Source organism: Thamnophis elegans, chromosome 2 (genome assembly GCF_009769535.1).
Source record: "Thamnophis elegans isolate rThaEle1 chromosome 2, rThaEle1.pri, whole genome shotgun sequence".
In the NCBI taxonomy this organism is placed as follows: domain Eukaryota; kingdom Metazoa; phylum Chordata; class Lepidosauria; order Squamata; family Colubridae; genus Thamnophis; species Thamnophis elegans.
Window position 1 is genome coordinate 9626619 of NC_045542.1, and position 23641 is coordinate 9650259.

Sequence of the window (23641 nt, forward strand, 5' to 3'; positions counted from 1 at the left end):
AGCATTTATGGCTGTAAAATGTTGCACTGCCCACCACCACCACATGAGTGAATTTTGAGCACTTGGAAACTGGTTCTATCAGGCATGAAAGATCAGGTCCACACATGAAGGTTTAATTAAACTGATTTATTGCTAATGATGGCTATGCACAAGAATTATTCAACTGTTAACACCTGCTTGGGGTTAGATAAGAGTCAACAGAATTCAAAGGAGGGTGGACTTAATTTGCTTGTGGCTACTTAGGGATTCTAGGCTGATCCCTCTTTTAACTCCGCCCTCAGGTTTTGCCACTCCTCCTTCTACAGGTTCACATTTAAAACTGGTTACCAAGTTCATTTTGATCATAATGGTCCCCATTTGCAGTCTTCTTTGCTGACTTCCCCAGGAACTCAGTGGGGAAGTTGTCGGAGAAGGTTGCAAGTGGAGGAGATGTTGGATGGCAGGTCCATTCCCCCAAGGTCCCAAGGTATTTCCCCTTCCCTCCATGTACAGTGGTGAAATCCTCCTGTGTACTGATGGAACAGACTTCAAATCTGGCAAAACTACTATGAATTGCCAGGGTTCCGGGCCTTTCAAAATGCAGGGATTCAGTAGCATTTTCCCATCCAGAGGGGCAGGAGACAATGATGTTCGCTAAAATTTTAGCAAATACCAACATCCTGAGCATTTTAGAATCCTGGCTTTAATGAACGTCATTGTCTCTCACCCCTCTGGATGGGAAAACTAATGAATGCCAACTTTCTGAGCTTTCCAGAGGAGTGGTATTTGCTAAGCAAGTACTGGAGCCATTGAAGGAATGGACCCCAAATCTGGTGAAAATGCTAGTGTATGCCATTGTCCTCCTAATCTTTAACTTTAACTTTTAATACATTTATATGCCGCCCAATCCCGTAGGACTCCGGGCGGCTTACAGAAACAAGTTAAAAAGGGAGTTAAAAATAAACAGAAACAGTTTAAAAAGAAACAATTAAAAAAAACAACACATCATACACTCCATCTGGGTGGGGCTGGACCTCATTCATGAAGTCAACAGCCCCAGGCCTGCCAGAATAGCCAGGTTTTAGTGGCTTTTCGGAAGGCCGAGAGAGTGGGAAGGGTCCGGATCTCTACGGGTAGGTTGTTCCACAGGGTCGGAGCACCTACAGAGAAGGCCCTCCTCCGAGGAGCCCCCAGCCTGCATTGTCCGGTCGACGGCACCCGGAGAAGGCCCAGCCTGTGAGTTCTTATCGGCCGTTGGGAGGTATGTGGCATGAGGCAGTCTCTTAGATATCCAGGTCCTAGGCCATGTAGGGCTTTAAAGGTAATGACCAGCACCTTGAAGTGTGTGCGGAGACCAATGGGAAGCCAGTGCAGCTCGCGGAGGGTAGGTGTAATATGGGTGTATCTAGGTACACCCGATATCGCTCGCGCGGCTGCGTTCTGGACCAACTGTAGTCTCCGAACACTTTTCAGGGGCAGCCCCATGTAATCACTTTTCCCATTGGGACAGAGAGATAGCCCTGAACTCCAGGGTGTGGTGGGAGGCTTGGGCCCTCTCTCTACCCCACCATGCCTAAGAGGCCCAGGCCTTTTTCCAGCACTCTGCACAACAACCCATATAGTTGCTCAACTCAACACAGCCAATTTGCTGCGGCTAGCTAGCTGCAGAACAACTCACCACGACATCCTCGCCATGGAACAACTCGCTGCAGAACAAGAGTTACACTAATATCAAGCAAATAGTCAATTCGGATCATTAAAGAAAGGATGCCAAAGGAGGGACAAAATAAAACGTGAATGACAAAAATTAAAATAATTTTCAATAATTAAATTGAATTGTCCTACAGCTTGTTGTCCCATGCTGAGTTATCCTGTGGCAAATTGGCCATTATGAGTTAGTTGCGACAAGTCACCTCGTTCTGAATTGGGAGAGCCAGGATTATGGTTATTAAGTGACCGCTTCAATTAATGACTGAGATTCCAGGCCCAATTGTGCCCGTAAGTGGAGGACTACCTGGACTTCTATATTTACCCATATTGACCAGTTAACTGTTGAGGCTTCCTCCTTGGACTTCATATTATTGCTTTTGCCCGAATGAAGCAGATTGGATTATACTTGACCCAACAATATTCTTTCAAGTTCTAAGACCACTAATTAATTAGACTAAGGACTCTACTGTTGAAGGTTCCACTTCTCAAATAGCCACCCCACTTAGCCGATAGACCAGTGGTCCCCAACATTTTGGGCACCAGGGACTGGTTCCATTAAGTTTTTCCACGGATCGGAGGGGGCATAGTTTCGCATGCTGCCTGCATTCCACGGATGAGGCTTCACTTGTTTATGCAGCCTGTTTTCTGGCATGCTGGGAACTGGTGCTGGTCCATGGACCTGGGTTGAGGATCCCTGTGATCAGTGGTGGGTTTCAAAAATTTTTAGAACCTCTTCTGTAAGTGTAGCCGGCTTTGTGGGAGTGGCTTGCCAGCTATGTAACCGGGTGGGAGTGGCTTGCCAGCCATGTGACTGGGTGGGAGTGGCTTGGCAGTCATGTGACTGGGTGGGCGTGGCCAACTTGTAAAATATGGTGAAACTCATTTAACAACGCTCTTGCTTAGCAACCAAAATGTTGGCTCAGAAACTCTGGCATTTGAAGCACGTAAGTCTTAAAGCTGTCAAGTTACAAGACCCTTGTACCCCTAACCCTTTAGGAAAAAAAAACCCAGGGGTGTTCAAACTTGACAGCTTTAAGACTTGTGTACTTCAACTCCCAGAATTCCTCCTCTCGCTCTTCATCTTGATGATGTGCGGACTGGCGGGGGGAGGGAGCTGGAACTGGTTCTAAACGGCACTGTAGATTTGTGGAATCTTCTTCTATAGAAGAGCTTAGAACTGGCAGGAACCCACCCCTACCTGTGATAGACTAAGAGCTTCACTGCTCCACTGACATGGACTAAGAGCTCAGAGAAGACAAGATGCTGCAGCTCAGTGGTTAGTCTGGTTGTCTATCTTATAATTTTGGGTAAAGCCTGAGCATTTCTGATAGACATCTAATTGAGGAAAGTTAGTCTAAGTTTAGCTGGAAAACTCTTGCTTGTGGCCTCCTCTGGGGTGGTATTCCTATTTTGGAACTTCCTTCCCAGGGAAATATGGCTGAGCCTATAATCTCTACATTTAGAAGAAAGCTTAAGAGATGTTTCACCCAAGTGTTTTCAGGGAATCAACTGCCCCACAACCAGATTGTTCCAAATCAATTTCTGAGTAACATATATTTTACTTATTAATTTTTTTATTTTATCTTATGACATAAATAAAATAAAATGCTGTTGATTTTATTGTTTTATTGCAAAGTTTTTTTGGCTATTGTTTTTATTGCAAACTGCATTTTATTACTGGGGGAAAATATCTGCACACAAATAAAAATTACTATTAATACGACTGTTGCAGCTGCTGTACTAGTAACAGCAACAATGAATATAATACCAGTAATAATAGAAGAGTTATAGAAGATAGAATAGAAGATGAATTTACCACCAGTCAATTGTAAAATGCAGGTTTTCTCAGAACATTTTACATTCTGCAACCATACCTCTACCACCATCTGCCTATCCTGGTGCTTGAGGAAGACTCAGTAGGGGGATAAGAATCCCAAATTCAGTCTGAACGTGGCTGATTGTGCAACAAGCCTCTATAATAGAAGAATTATTGTATTTTTGGCAGACTGGACTGAACACATTTTCTACTGGTGATTTATTTCTGTGATTTGATGGAGGTGGTCTTAGGGTTGAGCCATGCTTGGCGGATTGATTTTGGGCTTCATGAGTTCTGTCAGGAATGTTGAAGCCAAATTCTGACCAGGCAGGCAGTAATCCTGGACCAGCCATTTGATGTAGTTGTTCCAGGGGTGGGTTTCAACCGATTCGTGGCGGTCCCCGCGAACCGGTTGGTCGGCGAACCCGGAAGTAAGTAACCTCCAGGAACGGCGAAGGGCCCACCCGCCCGCCCGCGCTCCTTACCAGTTTTTGAACACTTCTGCGCTTTCACGCAGGCGCATGGCACCTACAGCGCCTGCGCGAGGCTCCGCAAGCAGCTGGATGGCACATACAGCACCTGCGGGAGGCTCCGCGAGCAGCTGGAGCATCGCACAGGTGCTAAGACGCATGCGCGAACTGCACGCGTGCATGAGGACGCCGCCGGCCCCGTTCCAACCGGTTCGGTTGGAACGGGATTAGCAACCCACCCCTGAGTTGTTCATAGGTGTCCTTAGCAGCTGATTAGAGCTGGCCAGTTACTTCGTAAAACCACAGAACTTTGAGGCGAACGAGAAGCAACAAGGCTACCAACTAGAACAGAAAGCAGCAAAAAAAAAAAAATGGTTCTAGGTCTGAGGAAATGCAGATGGGAGCTCGGTTGACAGTGATGGCAGCAAAGAAAAATGATTTTTCTGCCGCCATTGCTTTTATGCAGAGCCATCCAGGGAGCAATTTTCAAGAGTGGGAAATCTGCTGCATGTAGGTCTCTTGGGTGATTTTAATGAACCAGTGGATTTTTTTTCTGCCAAGCATTTTCCCAATAAAACAATCATTTTCATCTGCACTGACTTAGATGCCATTTTGGATACTGTACAAATACCAAACGTTGGGCTTTTAGATTTTAACCTTTAGCAAAAATGTGATGACGTATCTTAATACTGGATCATTTGCAGAATAGTTTTGAATGCAACTGTGGAAGAGAATGGTTTTCTCCCGTCCCTTTTGATTATTCTCCCATTGAGTTGCTTCTTGAGGTTTGGCATTTTCTCTGGAAGACTTCTGTTTCTGCTAATTTCAGTATTTGGTAAATAACTACCTCACTTCTGCACATTTTATTATTATGAGGTTGGCCTCTCATTTTTCTGTGGGCTTTTACGCACTTCTTCACAGTGACTCATACTTTTCTGCTGTAACTGCTGATAAAGCATCTTCCATCTGAGGAATGGCAATCAAGCCAAGAGAGCTCACATGTCATGCATTTGAAGTTACATTTTTGATCTCCTTGATGCTTTACAGTAAAGGCAACATGGGCTGATTTGCTCCTGGTTGGGAATCTGGCTTATTTCTGGAAGGCAGCATATTATTGTTGCTGTTGTTGTTATTTTGTATACGCTACATGGTTAAGAAAATGTGAAGTGGTTGGATCTGAAGATTTATCAGTAAATAGCATGAGAGCTTGCTGTGTGTGTGTGTGCGTGTACACTGAAATATGTCAAAAACGTTTGATCAATATTCTAACATTCTGAATGGGGGAAGAAGGCTGAAAAGATTTCTGAGTAACATATATTTTATATTATTAATATATTTTATTTATTATTATTTTTTATTTTATCTTATGACATAAATAAAATAAAATGCTGTTGATTTTATTGTTTTATTGCAAAGTTTTTTTGGCTGTTGTTTTTATTGCAAATTGCATTTTATTACTGGGGGGAAATATCTGCACACAAATAAAAATTACTATCAATGCAACTGTTGCTGTACTAGTAACAGCAACAATGAATATAATACCAGTAATAATAGAAGAGTTATAGAAGATAGAATAGAAGATGAATTTACCACCAGTCAATTGTAAAATGCAGGTTTACTCAGAACATTTTACATTCTGCAACCATACCTCTACCACCATCTGCCTATCCTGGTGCTTGAGGAAGACTCAGTAGGGGGATAAGAATCCCAAATTCAGTCTGAACAGATAGTGCCTGAATATGATTTTGTAAACTTCCCCTTAATTGCAACAGGAAGATAAATGTCTTTTTTTTCTTTCCTTCTCTCAATAGCTCTCTTCCACCATTATATTATAGTAATTGTGTCACTCTTTCTTTTTTTGCAGCGTGAAATTCTTGTACCACAATGTAGCTTGGCTCACTTGTTTAAGCTGCTCACCCAATAAGCAATTTATTGTGGTTCACTTGTTCTTGACATATGGAACAGTGAACATTTGGTAAAACGAATCCTGCAGTATCTAATCACTAGGAATGTGGTACTTTATTTTGCTTTACTGAATGATTCTGTAGTCTGGGATAATGTGTTTTGACATTTTGAGGATGGTACTTGGGAAACCAAATCTTTTTCTTCCATTCCCATCTCTTTAAGTGCTTAGTGAATATTTCTGCACATTTATTTATTAATTGGCATTAGAATGCTGATAGGATGTCGGATTCTGTTTGCCTTAAATAAAGATTGAAAGCTTTCCTTTTGCACTAGATAGACATACATATTAGAGATTTGTTGCTGGCACTTGTTCCGTTTACTTTTAACATGCATTAATAATGTGAAAGAGGATAGATTTGACTCTGAAGGGGTTCAGATGTTTTGGAGGCAATGCAACATAATTTCAAATGACCAGGCATAAACAAAGCGAGAGAGGTACATCAATAAAAAGTCAAAATCGGTTGATCAAGAAGCAAAATGCTCGACAGGACTTTGTATTAATATACATGCAAAATACTGAGAAGTAGACATTTCTTTTATATATCTGGAACCCTGATCAGCAGTGGTTTTTATATGATAAGTGGTTTTGAAAGAAGCCTTTCCCCATCCAGGCCCAGGAAACAATGTGTTTTTATCCTTAATATTCATTTAAAGATCCCTGTGTTGGCTGCATTATTGATCTTCAGTTAGGGGAAGAAGATAGCAGAAGTTTAATATAGATCATATTCAGCAAAATATCAATTGTATATGGCGCACAGTCAAAATGCAGAGAGGATATTGGAGAATGTTGGGAAATGATTAGAATAGTAATGAATAATTATGAATCATGTACTGTGGAGCAACGACGTCTTTTTACTCTGGACTGTCCAGATGGGTTCCACCACAAAACCGCGGACGACAAAATTGGGGTCGACGAAAGCGCGTATGTGACGTCATCACAGCACGACGAAAAAGATCGAAAAATGTAAAAATAAAGCGAAAACCTTACCCTAACCCCCCCAAACCTAACCCTAAACCTAACCCTAAACCTAACCCTAAACCTAACCCTTAACCTAACGAAAAACCTAACACTAACCCTTAACCTAACGCTAAACGTAACGCTAACACTCTAAACCTAGACCTAACCCTTAACCTAACCCTAACCCTAACCCTTAACCTAACGCTTACCTTTATGTGAATCGGCTTGCTGTAATTTAATTTTTATTTCAATTTTTCGATCTTTTTCGTCGCGATGTGATGACGTCACATACGCGATTTCGTCGACCGCGCTTTTGCGGAACGCGGTTTTGACGGGTCACGGTCCAGATGTAACACCAATAGAATATATATATAGTGAGCACGAGGTTAAGGAAGGTTAGTTTATAACAAGGGAAATATCTGTTCTACGTAATTGAGGGTGGTTTTTCTCTCTCTCTGTTGAATTATATAATCATTTTTAAATAGTCCATAGGGGTGAAGAAACCAGGCTGAAAACATTTTTTATTTTGGCTGCTAGAACTTGCTGAATATTTTCTAGGCACAGATGCTCGATTCCACAAATTTTCAGCCGTCCATTAGTAAATGTGTTGTTTGTAGCACTAACCAGCCATCATAGAAAAATGTATTTGATCAAGAAAAGCCATGCATTTCTCCTTTTATTGCTTTTGTGTTACTTCAGTCAAGCTTTTAATTAGGCGACAAGCCTGAGATAATTCTTTTTTTGCAAGCCACAGTTTGTAAACCATGTTCATTAGGACTCATGAGGGTAAAAGACTGTTTTCACTTTTCTTCTGCTTCCATCCCATCTATTAATAGCACCGAGAAGGACCATCTACACACAACCTAGCCATGTGTGCAATATATGTGTATATAATAAATGTGACATAGAAACTCCACTATTTCTCTTAGCAGTTATGGGTTTGTCTCTGCAGAAGCCCCCCTAACAGGCTTAAGAATGCAGGAAGCACCAGGGATAAAGAAATTGAATATGTAGTGATAAAGACGTTCGTAATGATGAAGCAATTTGCTTATTCCACAATTTAATCAATTACCAAATATTGTAGCTCTTTCTCATCTATGATCCAGGCAAAGGGCAGGTCACGACTTGGCTGACTCAGTTCAGGGTCCTTCAGACGGCTATTAGGCGAAGGGATGCTTAAAATGTTTGTTCTGCTCTGAGGAAGAATGTTTTTATCCTTTTCTTGCTGTTTCCCCAATAGGGAAACCCAATTACTGGGTTGCCTGTAATTACAGATCAGCACTTTAACTTTTCATCTTCATAATTTGTTACCCATCTATTTCTTCTTTAGTATTGGTACGATGGTGAGGAGTTGGGTGAACTCCCTCTGGACTTCGATGTCATTTGGGATGGAGATTTTGCCATTGACAAGCCACCAGGATTCAAAGGTACCAGTTCTGGGTATCGAATGTGTGTAGGTTTTAAGGACACACAATTCTTCTTAGGTTATCACTGTAAAGCTGGTACTAATCGATTTTGGTTTACTAGTTCCCTGGAATTAAAATTATTATAAGTAGCCCAGTGGTGGGTTTCAAAAATTATTCGCACCTACTCTGTGGGTGTGGCCTCCTTTGTGGGAGTGGCTTGCCGCCCATGTGACCGGATGGGAGTGGCTTGCCGCCCATGTGACCGGATATGAAGATGCCGACGACACTTGTCAGAACCACCTTAAATTACCTCACACACAGCCCTGGCATGCATAAGAATATGATGTAAACTTGTTTTTTAAAAGGCATCTTTGGTTTGTGTTAAAACAACTTCAACACACGCAATGTTCCGATTGCACCACAAACGCAGTAGTCATCCTTACCTTTCACAGAGGCACTGAGTTTTATAAATATGAGCATGATAGTGTAGAATAATCATATCCAAGGAGCAGTGGTGGGTTTCAAAAAAAATTGGAACCTCTTCTGTAGGTGTGGCCTGCTTTCCGGGTCCACTGGTGGAACCTCTTCTAACCGGTTCGGTAGATTTGACGAACCGGTTCTACCGAATAGGTGCGAACTGGTAGGAACCCACCTCTGGAGTAGCCTAATGAAATAATACCAGGGATTTAATGTGGCAGAACAATTCTGCAGGTCCAGAATGTTCTGCTATTTAAAGCAGAGACTAAGGTTATTTCCATGTCTCATTGTTTCTGTGGCCCAATCTCTCCCAAAAAACACAGTAAGCCCATTAGTGCTTTGTTTTCAGTTGACCAATAGGAATCACACACACACACACACACACACACACACACACCTCTTCAATTGTTGCCTTATGAAAACAACTGGAGCAACAGAAAAAAACCATCATCTTTTCTACCACACAAAAATAAATGAAAGAAATTGCTAGTATATCCCTTCCCTGTTTCTCCCCCCGCTTCCATTCTCACACACACATTTTCAGTATATGCTTTTTGTGTTGGCTTGTTTGGGGCGGGGTGGTGGGGGGAGATGAACAGTTGTAACAGGATGAACTGCTTAGCTACCAAGCCATCATTCATCCTAGATTAAAAATGCTATGCTGAGCAATGAAGGTGGCACGATAACAGGTCATCAATTCTGCAGCCAGGCACTTTTCTTAATATAGTAAAGGTGGCAGCCGAAGGGAAGGAGAGGAGGTTACAAGTTCAAAACAAAAATGCATACTTTTTAGGCTACAGGAATTACAGTAATATGTCTAGTTTGCTGCTCCCTCCATTTCCTTTTGGGGGAAGTAACCAAAATTCCACCTCTCTCAGGGAAAGAAAAAAAGAATAATAATTCCAGCAGCTGCTTAGTGTTTGGCAAGCAGCTTGTTTCCTGCCAAAAAAGAAAGTAGAAATAAAACTCTTTGTCAATTTCAACCTGCTAAATCAAGTCAGCATTCTGCTAAAAGGATCAGCTTGTGGCTGATGCCCATGGCAGGAGATGATGCAAGCATTTTCTGCAGCAGGGAAAGGGACCGTTCACAAGTTCTGCACAGTTTTATTGACACGCCAAAAAAAACACCCCATTTCTTGAATTATTTTTTAAATTATATTTGGATCACTTTGGATTAAAGTTTTTGAACTGAAAATCACCTGTGTCAGCTGGACAGGACAATAGAGGTCTAGAGCAGCTTTCTGTCCTCACATAGAAATATCTTAACCCCCCCCCCCCCCAAGTCCAGCCACTTCAGTAAGACATAAATCCGTCTGTCCCCCTACTTCACTTTCTATGGTGCTCTTCAAAATGGGCCACTTCATTCTCCTGCCCAACTCCACTTCATTCTGCTATCATAAATAACCAGCCTGGATGCAGTCAAAACACAAGTTACTGTATATACTCGAGTATAAGCCTAGTTTTTCAGCCCACTTTTTGGGCTGAAAAAAAGCCGCCTCGGCTTATACTCGAGTCAGTGAAAAATTTGCCCGAAATGGAGGAGAAAAAGGGGCGGGGCCATGCCGCTGGGTGACACTCGTGAATGGCCCAGTGCCCCTGTGAGTTTCCCCTCCCTCTGTGTCAGTTTGCCGCGCAGCGCGCACCGCACCATCCCCCCTCCTCACGTTCTAATGTAATGCAGGGCTGTCTTACGATTCCCCTTCCTCCCCCTCCTGCCGCTCTGCAACGATGTCCCACCTCCTCCTTGTTATGGCAAGCAGCCACATAGCGATGTCCCACCTCCTCTGGTACAGTGATCCAATGATAGGAATCACTGTGCCATGTGTCATAGGAGGCGGGACATCGCTCCCGCGGCTGCACGGGACATCATCATCACAGCGGGACATCAGCATCATGAGGTGAGTGAAGTATTTCATTGAATACACCGCTAGTTTACTGTTTTTCTTTGAAATAAATATCCAAAAACATTATTGGTATCTATTTTTATTTTTGAAATTTACCGGTAGCTGCTGCATTTCCCACCCTAGGCTTATACTCAAGTCAATAACGTTTCCAGTTTTTTTGTGGTAAAATTAGGTGCCTCGGCTTATATTCGGGTCGGCCTATACTCGAGTATATACGGTAACATGAAAACCGAACATGTGAATAATCACTTTGTTATCTTACAAGTTATGTCAGCACCAGTGGTGGGTTTCAAAAAATTTTGGAACCTCTTCTGTAGGTGTGGCCTGCTTTCCAGGTCCACTGGTGGAACCTCTTCTAACTGGTTCGGTAGATTTAACAAACCGGTTCTATCGAACTGGTGCGAACCGGTAGGAACCCACCTCTGGTCAGCACCATCTTCAGTAAGATCGGTATAGCAATGATTATAGGATAATTATCAGATAGCAGCTGGTACCAAGCAATCTGCAAATTCTTTATTATTTTATCTCTATTCCCCCCCCCTCCATTTTCCTTAGCTCTCTTGTACAAGTGTTCAGCCCAGCGTTCTAGCTGTGGATTGTGCCTCAAATCAGATCCACGTTATGAGTGTGGTTGGTGTGTACCTGAACGCCGTTGCCTTTTGCGTCCTCACTGCCCAGCTTCCAGGCAAAATTGGGTGCCACCTGGTCGGCGTGGGGCCCGTTGTACTCACCCTCGTATTACACAGGTAAGAAGCCTATCAGCAAATCTTCACATTCTATCTGGCTTTTTTTTTTTAAAAAAAATGTTCTTTAGGAAATATATATCCCAATTTTTCTCAGCCTGTATCATCCCTCCGCAAGCATGGTTGTGGTACATGTTGAATGGTGAGTGATGGGATTTATAATCCAACACATCTAGTAAATTGCAGAATGGAGAATACGGGCTGTCCACACATCCTTCCATTAAAAATTAGGATGGTTCATAACATTAAAATGATAGAACCATGAATAACACTGTGATCCTTTTGTCCATCCCCAGGCAAAGAAACCCACCTAACTCAAAACAATCAGTAAAAGGTGCAACTGTTTCTTTGAACCTTTCTTTGAATTGGCGGCTTTGCCTTTATGATCCTGAAACGTTACAAAGACATGAAATGTAATGAGGAGAACCTATAAACTATGTGAGAGTCCATCCCATTTTGCCATCCCTCCTGTTCACTGATCGTCCTGTTTGTACTGGCACCCACTACCATTCTGTGGTATACTCCAAGCTTACACATTTTGGGTGTGGTCTTTCAGTGTTTGGGAGGCTAATATAAGCACAGGTCCAATCTGATTATGTATGAACATGGAAATTGATTGTGTCAGCCACTTCCTAATCTCGATGATTTCTTTAGGGATGCTTTCAGTATGACTTTTATGAATGTCAGAATCTGGAGGAAGGGAAGGGAAAGGAAAGGAAGGAAGGAAGAAGAGCCGAGGTGGCGCAGTGGTTAGGGTGCAGTATTGCAGACCACTTCAGCTGACTGTTATCTGCAGTTCGGCTGTTCAAATCTCACCGGCTCAGGGTTGACTCAGCTTTCCGTCCTTCCGAGGTAGGTAAAATGAGGACCCAGACTGTGAGGGCGATATGCTGACTCTGTAAACCGCTTAAAGAGGGCTGAAAGCCCTATGAAGCGTTATATAAGTCTAACTGCTATTGCTAACTGCTATAAGAGGGAGGGAAGGGAGGAATAAAGGAAGGAAAGAAGAAGGAAAGCAAAGGAAGGAAGGGAGAGAGAGAGAGAGAAAGAAAGAAAGAAAGAAAAAGAAAGAAAGAAAGAAAGAAAGAAAGAAAGAAAGAAAGAAAGAAAGAAAGAGAAAGAAGAAAGAAAAATATTTCCAAGACTCTTCTTTGTGAACTCCTTACTTCTCCCCAGCAAATGCCTTTTCCTTCTCTTCCTGTTTCATCTCCTTCTTTCTGCAGGTATTGCCACTGACTGGCCCCAAGGAAGGTGGGACTCGGGTGACAGTTTGGGGTGAAAACCTAGGGCTTCATTTCTATGAGGTCGGTGTACGGGTAGCAGGTGTCCGGTGTAGCTCTCTCCCGGCAGAATACATCAGTGCTGAGAGGTAGGTGAAAATTGGGTGGGTGGGGGGGAAAGTGGGTAGAGTAAAACCCGGGATCAGTCCAAGAACAGAACAAGGGAATCCAGAGAGGAACCGAAAGGTTAGGAGAAGGCTGCGTAATCTGTTTCTAGGGTCTGATTTGCTACTATTGTACAGTCTATCAGCACAGTTTCCTGGGCCCTAGTGGAATAGGGAGTGCTTTCTTCAGATGGATGGAACCTGACTTTATTTGTAATTTGTAATAATAACACTGGTGCAGTGGTTAGGGTGCAGTACTGCAGGCCACTTCAGCTGACTGCTATCTGCAGTTCGGCGGTTCAAATCTCACCGGCTCAAGGTTGACTCAGCCTTCCATCCTTCCGAGGTGGGTGAAATGAGGACCCAGACTGTGGGGGGCGATATGCTGACTCTGTAAACCGCTTAGAGAGGGCTGAAAGCCCTATGAAGCAGTATATAAGTCTAACTGCTATTGCTAACTTCTATGTGAAAAATCTCTTGCTTCCCATTTCACTGCTCCTTATTTTTGCCAGAGTGCTGCAAAAACCTACTCCTGGATGCTCTATTTCAGCTTCTTCACTATAGCCAAGGCTAAAGTCTGTTAGCAAAGTCCGTTGTTTTGTTCCTGGATATGATGTAGCACCTTTTGGCTAACATTTCATAAGTACCTGTTGCAGCAACTACCACAAAATAGACAGAGAAATATTGGAGTATTGAACCTACCAGTAATAGATGGCATTTAGTGTTCCTAGTACTTCGATTTGTGTACAGCACTTTATAGATGTTATCTTAAGGCCAAACAGTCTTGCGTGGATAATTTCCTTGAGTTTCCCCCCTCTCCCCACTCCCCAAACAAAATTTGGCTTGGAGGGTTCAGATTTGAAGTTAAGTGCTGGATGGAGAAACCTTAATAAGTTCTTTGCCCTTAACTTTTCTCTTCAAAATTCCCCTAACCCCCCCCCCCCACCCTTCACAGTTTTGCTCCTGCTTTTTACATTTGAAAACCAGCGTGCAAAACGTCAGGGTGTGTTAAGCACATCTATGTGTAATACCTTTTTTTGGTCCTCAATGAGCCTTATAACAGCACTGGGGAAGGCAGGTTGGTTTTATTACCTTAAATGATGTGGGAAGAGGCTGCTGGAGCTGCCCACCCGTGCAATATGAGCAAACCTATCTAAAGCAGGAGTGATGGTGATGAATAGGTGGTAGGAATTGGTTCACTGTACCAACGTGTGGTCCTTTTGCAGGGTGGGGAAACCAGTTGTGTTCTGCGTTACCTGGCTAGAGCACACAGGCTGGAACCACGAGAAGTTTAAGTTTTAATGAATTTGTATGCCGGCCAATCCCGAAGGACTCTGGGTGGCTTACATAAAAACAAGTTAAAAATATTAGAAGAATTTAAAATACAAAGGCAAAGGAGTTAAAAGAACACAACATACACTCAATCTTAGTGGGGCTGGAGCTCAATCAAGGAACAACAGCCCCAGGCCTGCCGGAACAGCCAGGTCTTAATAGACTTCCGGAAGGCCGAGAGAGTGGGGAGGGTCTGGATCTCAGGGGGTAGATCGTTCCATAGGGCCGGGGAAGCTACAGAGAAGGCTCTTCCCCGAGGAGCCGCCAGACGACATTGTGTAGTCAACGGCACCCAGAGAAGGCCCACCCTGTGAGATCTTGTCGGTCGCTGGGAGGTATGTGGCAGGAGGCGGTCATGGAGAAGGAGAATTGAGACAGTGTCTGTGATGTGAATACACCCCCTTTGTTCTTCTTAATAAGTGCAAGAGGAAGCCTCCATATGCTTTCGCTTAATAAGGAAGGATATAATTCTTTGAGCCGCAAATTGTGGCTTCTTTTAGCTGGCCAATGAGCTCATTGTTGAGGTGAGATTGGGACAGTGGCGGGTTTCAAAAATTTTTGGAACCTACTCTGTGGGTGTGGCCTCCTTTGTGGGCGTGGCTTGTTGGCCATGTGTGTTCTCTCTCTCTCCTTCCTTTTGACCCTTTTTTCTTTTTTTCTTTCATCTCTCTCTCTCTCTCTCTTTTTCTTTCTTTTTTCTTTATTTATTTCTTCCTTTCTTTCTCTCTCTCTCTCTCTGTGTCAGTCTGTCTGTCTGTCTGTCTCTCTCCCTGTGTCTGTGTGTGTGTGGCAGTGGTGGGTTTCAAAGTTTTTTGGAACCTCTTCTGTAGGTGTGGCCTGCTTTCCGGGTCCACTGGTGGAACCTCTTCAAACCGGTTCGGTAGATTTCACGAACTGGTTCTACCGAATAGGTGGGGACTGCTAGGAACCCACCTCTGCTCCGTATGCGTTGGCTTAATAAGGAAGGATATAATTCTTTGAGCCGCAAATTGTGGCTTCTTTTAGCTGGCCAATGAGCTCATTGTTGAGGTGAGATTGGGACAGTGGCGGGTTTCAAAATTTTTTGGAACCTACTCTGTGGGTGTGGCCTCCTTTGTGGGAGTGGCTTGCCAGCCATGTGACCTGGTGGGAGTGGCTTCTCGGCCATATGTGTTCTCTCTCTCTCTCTCTCTCTCTCTCTCTCTCTCTCTCTCTCTCCTTCCTTTTGTCTCTCTGTCCCTTTTTTCTTTTATCTCTCTCTCACTCTTTTTCTTTCTTTTTTCTTTATTTATTTCTTCCTTTCTTTCTCTTTCTCTCTGTGTCAGTCTGTCTGTCTGTCTGTCTGTCTGTCTGTGTGTGTGTGTGTGTGTGTCAGTGATGGGTTTCAAAAATTTTTGGAACCTTTTCTGTAGGTGTGGCCTGCTTTCCGGGTCCACTGATGGAACCTCTTCTAACCGGTTCGGTAGATTTGATGAACCGGTTCTACCGAATAGGTGCGAACTGGTAGGAACCCACCTCTGCTCCGTATGCTTTGGCTTAATAAGGAAGGATATAATTCTTTGAGCCGCAAATTGTGGCTTCTTTTAGCTGGCCAATGAGCTCATTGTTGAGGTGAGATTGGGATTGGAGGCTTGCCTGTCTTGCATTCTTATTCATTGTACCTTGCACTCACCTGTTTTTCTTCAGTTTATCTGCAGCATCTTTGAAAGGACTTGATTTAATTCAGGGGTGAAATCCAGCAGGTTCTGACAGGTTCTGGAGAACCGGTAGCAGAAATTTTGAGTAGTTCGGAGAACCGGCAAATACCACCTCTGGCTGGCCTCAGAGTTGGGTGGGAATGGAGATTTTGCAATATCCTTCCCCTGCCACGCCCACCAAGCCACACCCACAGACCCGGTAGTAATAAAATGTGAATTCCACCACTGATTTAATTCCTTGATTTTCTTTTCCCCTATGTCACATATTCAGTCTCGGAGTTTGTTTGAGGAGTCGGTCCTTGAAAGGCAAGAGATAGTATTTTTTCCCTCTTGCTGCCCAGAGAGAGGAGATGCAGATAGGGAAGAAGGAGACAGAGTGTTAAAACGGCTGATTTATGGCAATTGAAGGAATTTGACTTAATAGAAAAAGGAACATTTGTCTCATACTTCCATCTACAGCCTTCCTTTTGAGAAACAAAATAAACCAACTTCTTTGCTATCATAGTCTGGCATGCTAGGAAACACAAGTGGGTTTATGAGGGTCTGTTTGTGTTTTCTCCGCCTTGGATTGTCCCTGGTTGCTTTACACATACGGTATGTTACTTTGCCTTCTTTCATGAGTCTTGCTTCCCACCCTGTAGGATCTGCTGTTTGGAGGAACTGTCTCATGCAAGCTAAATCTCATAGCCTAAACTCCTGGTAATATTTAATTCCCTCTGTGTACAAGCGTAAGGGGCGGGGTGGCATCCCATCCACCCCATCCTCTCTCATAGGCAAGCCTTTGGGGCTATCCTCTTTTGTGCCAACCTCTGATAGAGTTGAGTGAGGACCATAGTAGGTCTAGTATTGTGGCCCAGCAGGAGCCATTGGAGCTGCCACCAGACTCCGACAGCGAGGGGTCCTATGAGTCGGCTCTGGAGGATGTGGAGGACTGGACAGGATTCCGACTCAGAACAGGGCACAGAGAGACTGGTTGGCCACCAGGTGGCGCCTGAGCCTTGGACCAGTGGGGAGGAGACAAGGGAAAGTGATCCAGAAGCCAGCAGTGAGTCGTTCCTGGATGCACGACATCGAAGAGCTACAAGGCGTCAGGAACAATTACGCAATTACAGGAGGTGATTGCGCTCAGCTGGTGGTCATTAGGCTCCTCTCCAGACTATATAAAAGATTGCTGGTGCACATGGGCCTCTTGCAGAAGTCAACGCAGGAATTGAATGTCGGAGGACAGTACTGTGAGCTTGGCAGGCTGGATTGCTGCCAAGCCTTATCTGTGTTTATTGCTGCCTGAGTTTGTCTGAGTTGCTGCCAAGGTCCTTATCTGTTTGTTATGCTTGGCTTTCAGCCACCAAGGTTTTGGTGTTTTGCTATTAATTAAAATACATTCCAGTTAAGCTTGTCTCGGCATTCGTTACTGGACGGAGGAGGGGGTCAGAACAGTCTAGGATCAGCGTTTCCCAATCTTGGCAACTTGAAGATGTCTGGACTTCAACTCCCAAAATTCCTCAGCCAGCGAATGCTGGTTGGGGAATTCTGGGAGTTGAAGTCCAGACATCTTCAAGTTGCCACGGTTGGGAAACACTAGTCTAGCTGAAAGTATTCCTGGCATCCTCTTTCTGGGCTATTGATGCCAAAGGATATACTAGACACCTCTGCTAATGGGTAACAGTGCCAACTGTTCCTGAATCCCCCACAACATTAAGAGAGAAAACTTAGGGCCGATTGAGACTTACAAAAGCTACTCTGGGGCAAATCAGGACCTCTGTATGTCCAGCCTGCTCAAGAGAGTTTCCCATTCTAAAAAAAAGGAAGGGTGGATAGAGAAGGGCTTATGGAAAAGTGGGATTGGGTGAAGAAAGAGTGGTGGATAGAGAAGGGTTTATGGAAAAGGTGGGCTGGGTGTATTGGCCTTGGCTCTTCTGACAGATCTCACCCCTTCCCCTTAGGCTGGTGTGTGAACTTGAGCCCTCACTTTTGCCAGATCCTCCCCCAGGTCCCGTGGAGCTCTGCGTAGGGGACTGCAGTGCAGACTACCGGACCCAGTCGGATACTCCTTTCACTTTTGTGGTAAGCAGTTTTATAGGCTAGAGTCATTATTACTTGGATAGTCCTAGATAGTTTATAACGCAAGCAACATCTCCCAGAGAGTGGTAGAGTGGATTATACCCTGGAGGTAGGTTGATTTTCTTGGGGAATGAGATTTTTTTCTTTTGAAGTGTACCTCTTAGCAGGCAATTCATTACTGATTTTTGTTCCCTGTAGACCCCCAGCTTTTTTGGGGTCGACCCAGAACGAGGTCCTACCTCAGGTGGGACAAAAATCAGCCTCCTAGGAAACCATCTGGATGCTGGGAGCAATGTCACAGTTGCAATTCGGGGAGCACCATGTCGCCTAATCAGGTATTATTTGGGTTTCAATAGGAGGGTTGGGTCTTTCCGATCAAACTGGAAAAGCACAAAAGATTGCAGTGCATGGGTTTAGCATTGCACTGAGCATTTTCGGTTTAATGGAATGTATGAAATCTAGACACAGGTTTTCAGATTATGGTTTTATGGGCAGCTATATTGTATGAATTGTGGCACTATGGTTTATTCAACAAGCCATGATTTAGCAGACTGCATGACCCCGTGGTATTGTTATCAGCACTGGTCAACCAGGTGCTTTAATTTTAATCATAAAGCCATACTAGCTAAGGATCAGTGGAAATGGCTCAATGTGTCAAGAAAACACACAATAGGGAGATATACTTTGCGCCACTTAATGTTCATAGACATTGGTCTCCTTGGAGAGCAAATGGTCTAAGAATCAATGTAGGATTGTAGGAAAAGTGTTAAATTGGGGAGGCGCAGATACTGCTCAGCCTTGGAGCTCTGATTAGGTATTATCTAAGTGGGAGGGAAAATAGAGATCATCTGGTGTGAAATGGGGGGGGGGCAGTAGTGACCGGGGAGCAGTGGTGGGTTTCAAAAAATTTTGGAACCTCTTCTGTAGGTGTGGTTTGCTTTCCAGGTCCACTGGTGGGACCTCTTCTAACCGGTTCGGTAGATTTAATGAACCGGTTCTATCGAACTGGTGCGAACCGGTAGGAACCCACTTCTGCCGGGGAGCCTGTGCTCTGTTGGAAAAAAATGCAAGATGGAGGGAGACCATTTTACAGCTTTATTAATGGAATTGAGGCTCTTATTAGGAGTCACGTCTTTAATGCTTCCTTCTTCCTTGCTCTCCCAAGGCGTAGCGCAGGGGAGATTGTCTGCCTGTCTCCCCCCTCGGCATTAGGCCCAGGCCCTGCCAACCTCAGTCTTCGCATTGACCGTGCCAACATCAGCACAAACGGGACAGTCTTCTTCCGCTATAGCCCCGACCCAGTGGTCACAGCCGTAGAGCCTGCTTGGAGTATTGCGAAGTAAGTGATAAGCCTCCGACAGTCCTATGTGGTATTGATAGGAGAATGTTAGCACGTTTCCTCCGGGAGCGCCTGTTATTTTTGCCCTGAGTTAATCAGGTTTCCCCTTTAAACAGGAGTTTTGCGACAGCATCCAGAGCGTATAGCAGACTCTGGCTGATTGATCTTGGAAAGATCAATCTTTGATCAAAGAGTTAGGGTGACACTTGTAGGGAGAGCCACTGAGAAATCTCCGGTTGTAGGCTAGGCTGGAAAGTCCAAATTATCACAGAGAAAGACATTAGCAATCGACTTCTGTATTGCTGGAACAAAAGCAACATGAGCATAGTCCAGTGGTGGGTTTCAAAAATTGTTCGAACCTACTCTGTGGGTGTGGCCTCCTTTGTGGGAGTGGCTTGCCGCCCATGTGACCGGATATGAAGATGCCGACGACACTTGTCAGAACCACCTTAAATTACCTCACACACAGCACTGGCATGCATAAGAATAGGATGTAAACTTGTTTTTTAAAAGGCATCTTTGGTTTGCGTTAAAACAACTTCAACACATGCAATGTTCTGATTGCACCACAAACGCAGTAGTCATCCTTACCTTTCACAGAGGCACTGAGTTTTATAAATATGCGCATGATAGTGTAGAATAATCATATCCAAGGACCAGTGGTGGGTTTCAAAAAAATTTGGAACCTCTTCTGTAGGTGTGGCCTGCTTTCCGGGTCCACTGGTGGAACCTCTTTTAACTGGTTTGGTAGATTTGACGAACCGGTTCTACTGAACTGGTGCGAAGTGGTAGGAACCCACCTCTGGCATAGTCACATAACTACCAGGAATCACATCTGATGTGAAGGAGTCTTTTGGGTTTGGTGTCTTTTTAAAAGAAACTTGATCATTTCTTGTATCTCCTTACACTTCAGGGAAGGACCCAGATCTTTTGAAGATAGATTTCTCCTAGAAAAATGACTCATGGTGGTTGCTTTTTGCCACTGACCTCCTGCTTCATTTACTCATTTAGGATGATATGGAAAACATTATTCGTTCAATTATATCTTCCAGTTCCTTTCACTGGAGTAAATGTTTCACGTTCATGGTGATACAGATGGATACTCATATGCACACATATATTATTTGTGTACACACACACACACACACACACACACACACATACAATGCAGTTGTGCACACAGATGTCTTATTCCAAATGCAAGGAATGGTATTACCAATGCATAAAAAGATACCCCAGTATTATCAACGCATAATGCAACTTGCAGAAGCTGGAAAAAATAATACTTGCCAATTGTAAGGCCGTATATTGACCAGAAAAATATGAGTATTTTTGTATTTTATATAATAGGGATGCAGGATAAACAGGCCTTATGTGTGCATTTGTAATGGACTCCTGGAATGTAACATTGTTATTTTCCCGCATCACCTAAAAATCCGAATTTTCAAAGACAGTCGTTTCTACGGAAAATTGAATTATGAAGTGAAGGAAGCAGGACGAATGTTGAAGAGCCTTTCTCCCTGTTCAGTTTATTGGATGCAAATTTATTTTACTCATTTCTTTTGGATTGCATTTATGCTCTGCTGAGTACAGTTTGAATTCTAGATCTGAATGCCTCCCAGGTATCGTGGTTATAGAAATACCCCTGGTGTGATGGAATCATGAAAATGCGGACTAGCCGGCCCTGTCTGTTCTGGAAATGCTAAATTTCTCTTCTTTGACTATGTTTTCCCTTTAGTGTTTGCAGACCAAAACCTTGATTTCTTTTCTGTCTATCTATCTTTTTACAGTGGTAGCACCAGCCTCACCGTGAGTGGGACTCACCTCTTAACAATTCAGGAACCACGTGTTCGGGCTGCTTATGGCGGGATAGAGACCATTAATGTGAGTCTTCTATGGCAGATGAAAACCTAGCGGAATCAGAGTTTAGATCTTTGCATAAGGAACGAAGAGAGAACGAGAGAGAGTGTTTCCAGAAATACTGTAGATTAATTTTTCGATTTTCGATTTTATTGTATTTCTATGCCGCCCTATTCCCAGAGGGACTCAGGGCGGCTCACAAACCAAGTCGGGGGGGGGGGGGCGGCGGAAACAAACAGGAAAAAAAAAAGAAAGACAACGGACAACACAACACCACAATTTTAAAAACAATCAACAGCCACACCATTCGAGCGGGGACAGGAACTCATCAGCCCCAGGCCTGTCGGAACAGCCAGGTTTTTAAGGCTTTGCGGAAAGCCTGGAGGGTGGTGAGGGTCCGAATCTCCACGGGGAGCTCGTTCCAGAGGGCCGGAGCAGCCACAGAGAAGGCCCTCCTCCGGGTGGTCGCCAATCGGCATTGGCCAGTGGATGGAATTCGGAGGAGGCCTAATCTGTGGGATCTAATCGGTCTGTTGGAGGTAATTGGCAGCAGGCGGTCTCTAATTTGTTGTATGTGGAGGAGGAGACTTGTAGACTCTATATTTATCACAATATTCCAAGCTTCAATGTGACATCAGGCCATTTTGCAGTACTGGGCAATTTGTACTCCTGGGTTTCTGTACAACCCACTGCAGTTAAAATTAAAATTAATTTAGGGAATCGCTGAGTAGAAGGAGAGTGAATGGAAGACAGGTTGACCCTGCAGTGTAGCCTCTGATGGATTGTTCACAAGTGAAAATGGCCTTGACCAAAAATTATTACCTGTCCATTGCATGCAACCAGCTGCAATTAAGATCAAAATTAACTTAACAATCTCTAGAAAGAAGGTGGATGGAAGACAGATTAGCCCTGCAATGAGCCATGATGGCTAAGTTGTTAGAATACAGAATTGCAGGCTAAAACTCTGCCCACATCCAGAAGTTCGATCCCGACCAGCTCAAGGTTGACTCAGCCTTCCATCCTTCTGAGGTCGGTAAAATGAGGACCCAGATTGTTGGGGGAAATATGCTGACAATGTAAGCCACTCACAGAGGGCTGTAAAGCACTATGGAGCTGCATCTAACTCTAAGAGCTATAGCTATATAAGTCTAAGCGCTATAGCACTATTCTTAAGTTTGTAGTCTCTGATAGATTATTTGTGAGTGAAAATGGCCTTGAACCAAAAATTATTACCAGCCCATTGCCATGCATTTAGAATCCCCTTGAAGGACATACTAGAAATAAAAAGGACAAGATCTAAAAATAAGATTGCTGTCTTATTCCAAGAGAAAAAAGAATATATTTCCAAGTTACAATTAATGTAAGAAAGTGGCAGGTCCCCTAAAGAGCTAACTGATTATATTGCGGTGATCCACGATGTATGGGCCCTGCTAAAGTATTGAATGGTACATGGATGTAGTCAGAATTGTATATATTCAGAAGGCCATCTACCATGTGATTATCTTGTTCATGGATTCCTAGTTCTGCAAGTAAACGTTACTCTTAAATAGGTTTCAAATGCAAAATGCATAGAGGATGCCCAGAGCATTGGACTGCTGGGAACAAACCACTGTTCCCAAGTCTTTGAAAAGACACATACTGTATAATTGAGAGCTAAGAGCAATAAAAAGATCCAACTGAAATGATGACTTAGGTCTATTTTTTTGCCCAAGAATGGGCACAGGATGAGGGCTGGTCTTAGAAGGGCACAGCTGACAGATGCCCTCTGTGACGCTTATGTGTTCTTTCTCCGAGCCGAGGTGGCGCAGTGGTTAGGGTGCAGTACTGCAGGCCACTTCAGCTGACTGTTATCTGCAGTTCAGCGGTTCTAATCTCACCGGCTCAAGGTTGACTCAGCCTTCCTTCCTTCCGAGGTGGGTGAAATGAGGACCCAGACTGTGGGGGCAATATGCTGACTCTGTAAACCGCTTAGAGAGGGCTGAAAGCCCTATGAAGCGGTATATAAGTCTAACTGCTATTGCTATTTCTGCTTTGATTCCCTGCAGAGTTGCCAAGTGCTAAATGACTCCATCATGTTGTGCAAGGCCCCGGGCATTATACCTCGGGAGCAGGCCCTGCCCCTTGGAGGTGCTCACCCTGATGAGTTTGGCTTCCTTTTGGATGATGTGACGGCCACTCGGACCTTGAACCGTTCTGCTTTTACATACTATCCAGACCCAACCTTTGAGACCTTTGGGCCCAGCGGCATACTGGAAATTAAACCCGGATCCCACGTTGTCCTCAAGGTATTGAAGCAGTCTGTGTTGGGGGGTTTTGAAAATGTAATTGTAATGAGGTTTTCCCAAGTGTTTTAAAATACAAGCCTTTCTAGAACCCGCTTGCTGGAAGCCACACTGGTGATAAATGATTTTCTGCAATGATACAGGCATTAAATCCTTTTAAGTCAGAGAGAAGATGACCCGGAGGAACAGAGGGTCAGTAGGCTACTAGGGCAAATGCCTCTTGCTATGTTTGAGCTACACAAATTGTGCAGAATTTAATTGGGGGGTTGTGGTGGTAGG

General features: G+C 43.9%; 1 protein-coding gene across 7 annotated transcripts in view; it reads left to right on the forward strand.

Annotated features, from left to right (window-relative positions):
- PLXNA3 (plexin A3) overlaps nt 1-23641 on the forward strand; it is a 92511-nt gene that overhangs the window by 41844 nt on the left and 27026 nt on the right. For all 7 annotated transcript variants that reach the window (XR_004254762.1, XM_032210874.1, XM_032210878.1 and 4 more), the window contains 8 exons: nt 8229-8325; nt 11241-11431; nt 12652-12797; nt 17764-17884; nt 18080-18216; nt 19047-19220; nt 21011-21104; nt 23126-23365. Coding sequence is in view for 6 of the 7 variants with exons in the window: in XM_032210874.1 (XP_032066765.1) it covers nt 8229-8325; nt 11241-11431; nt 12652-12797; nt 17764-17884; nt 18080-18216; nt 19047-19220; nt 21011-21104; nt 23126-23365 (1200 nt within the window). In the remaining variant the exon portion in view is untranslated. The remainder of the gene's footprint in view (nt 1-8228; nt 8326-11240; nt 11432-12651; nt 12798-17763; nt 17885-18079; nt 18217-19046; nt 19221-21010; nt 21105-23125; nt 23366-23641) is intronic.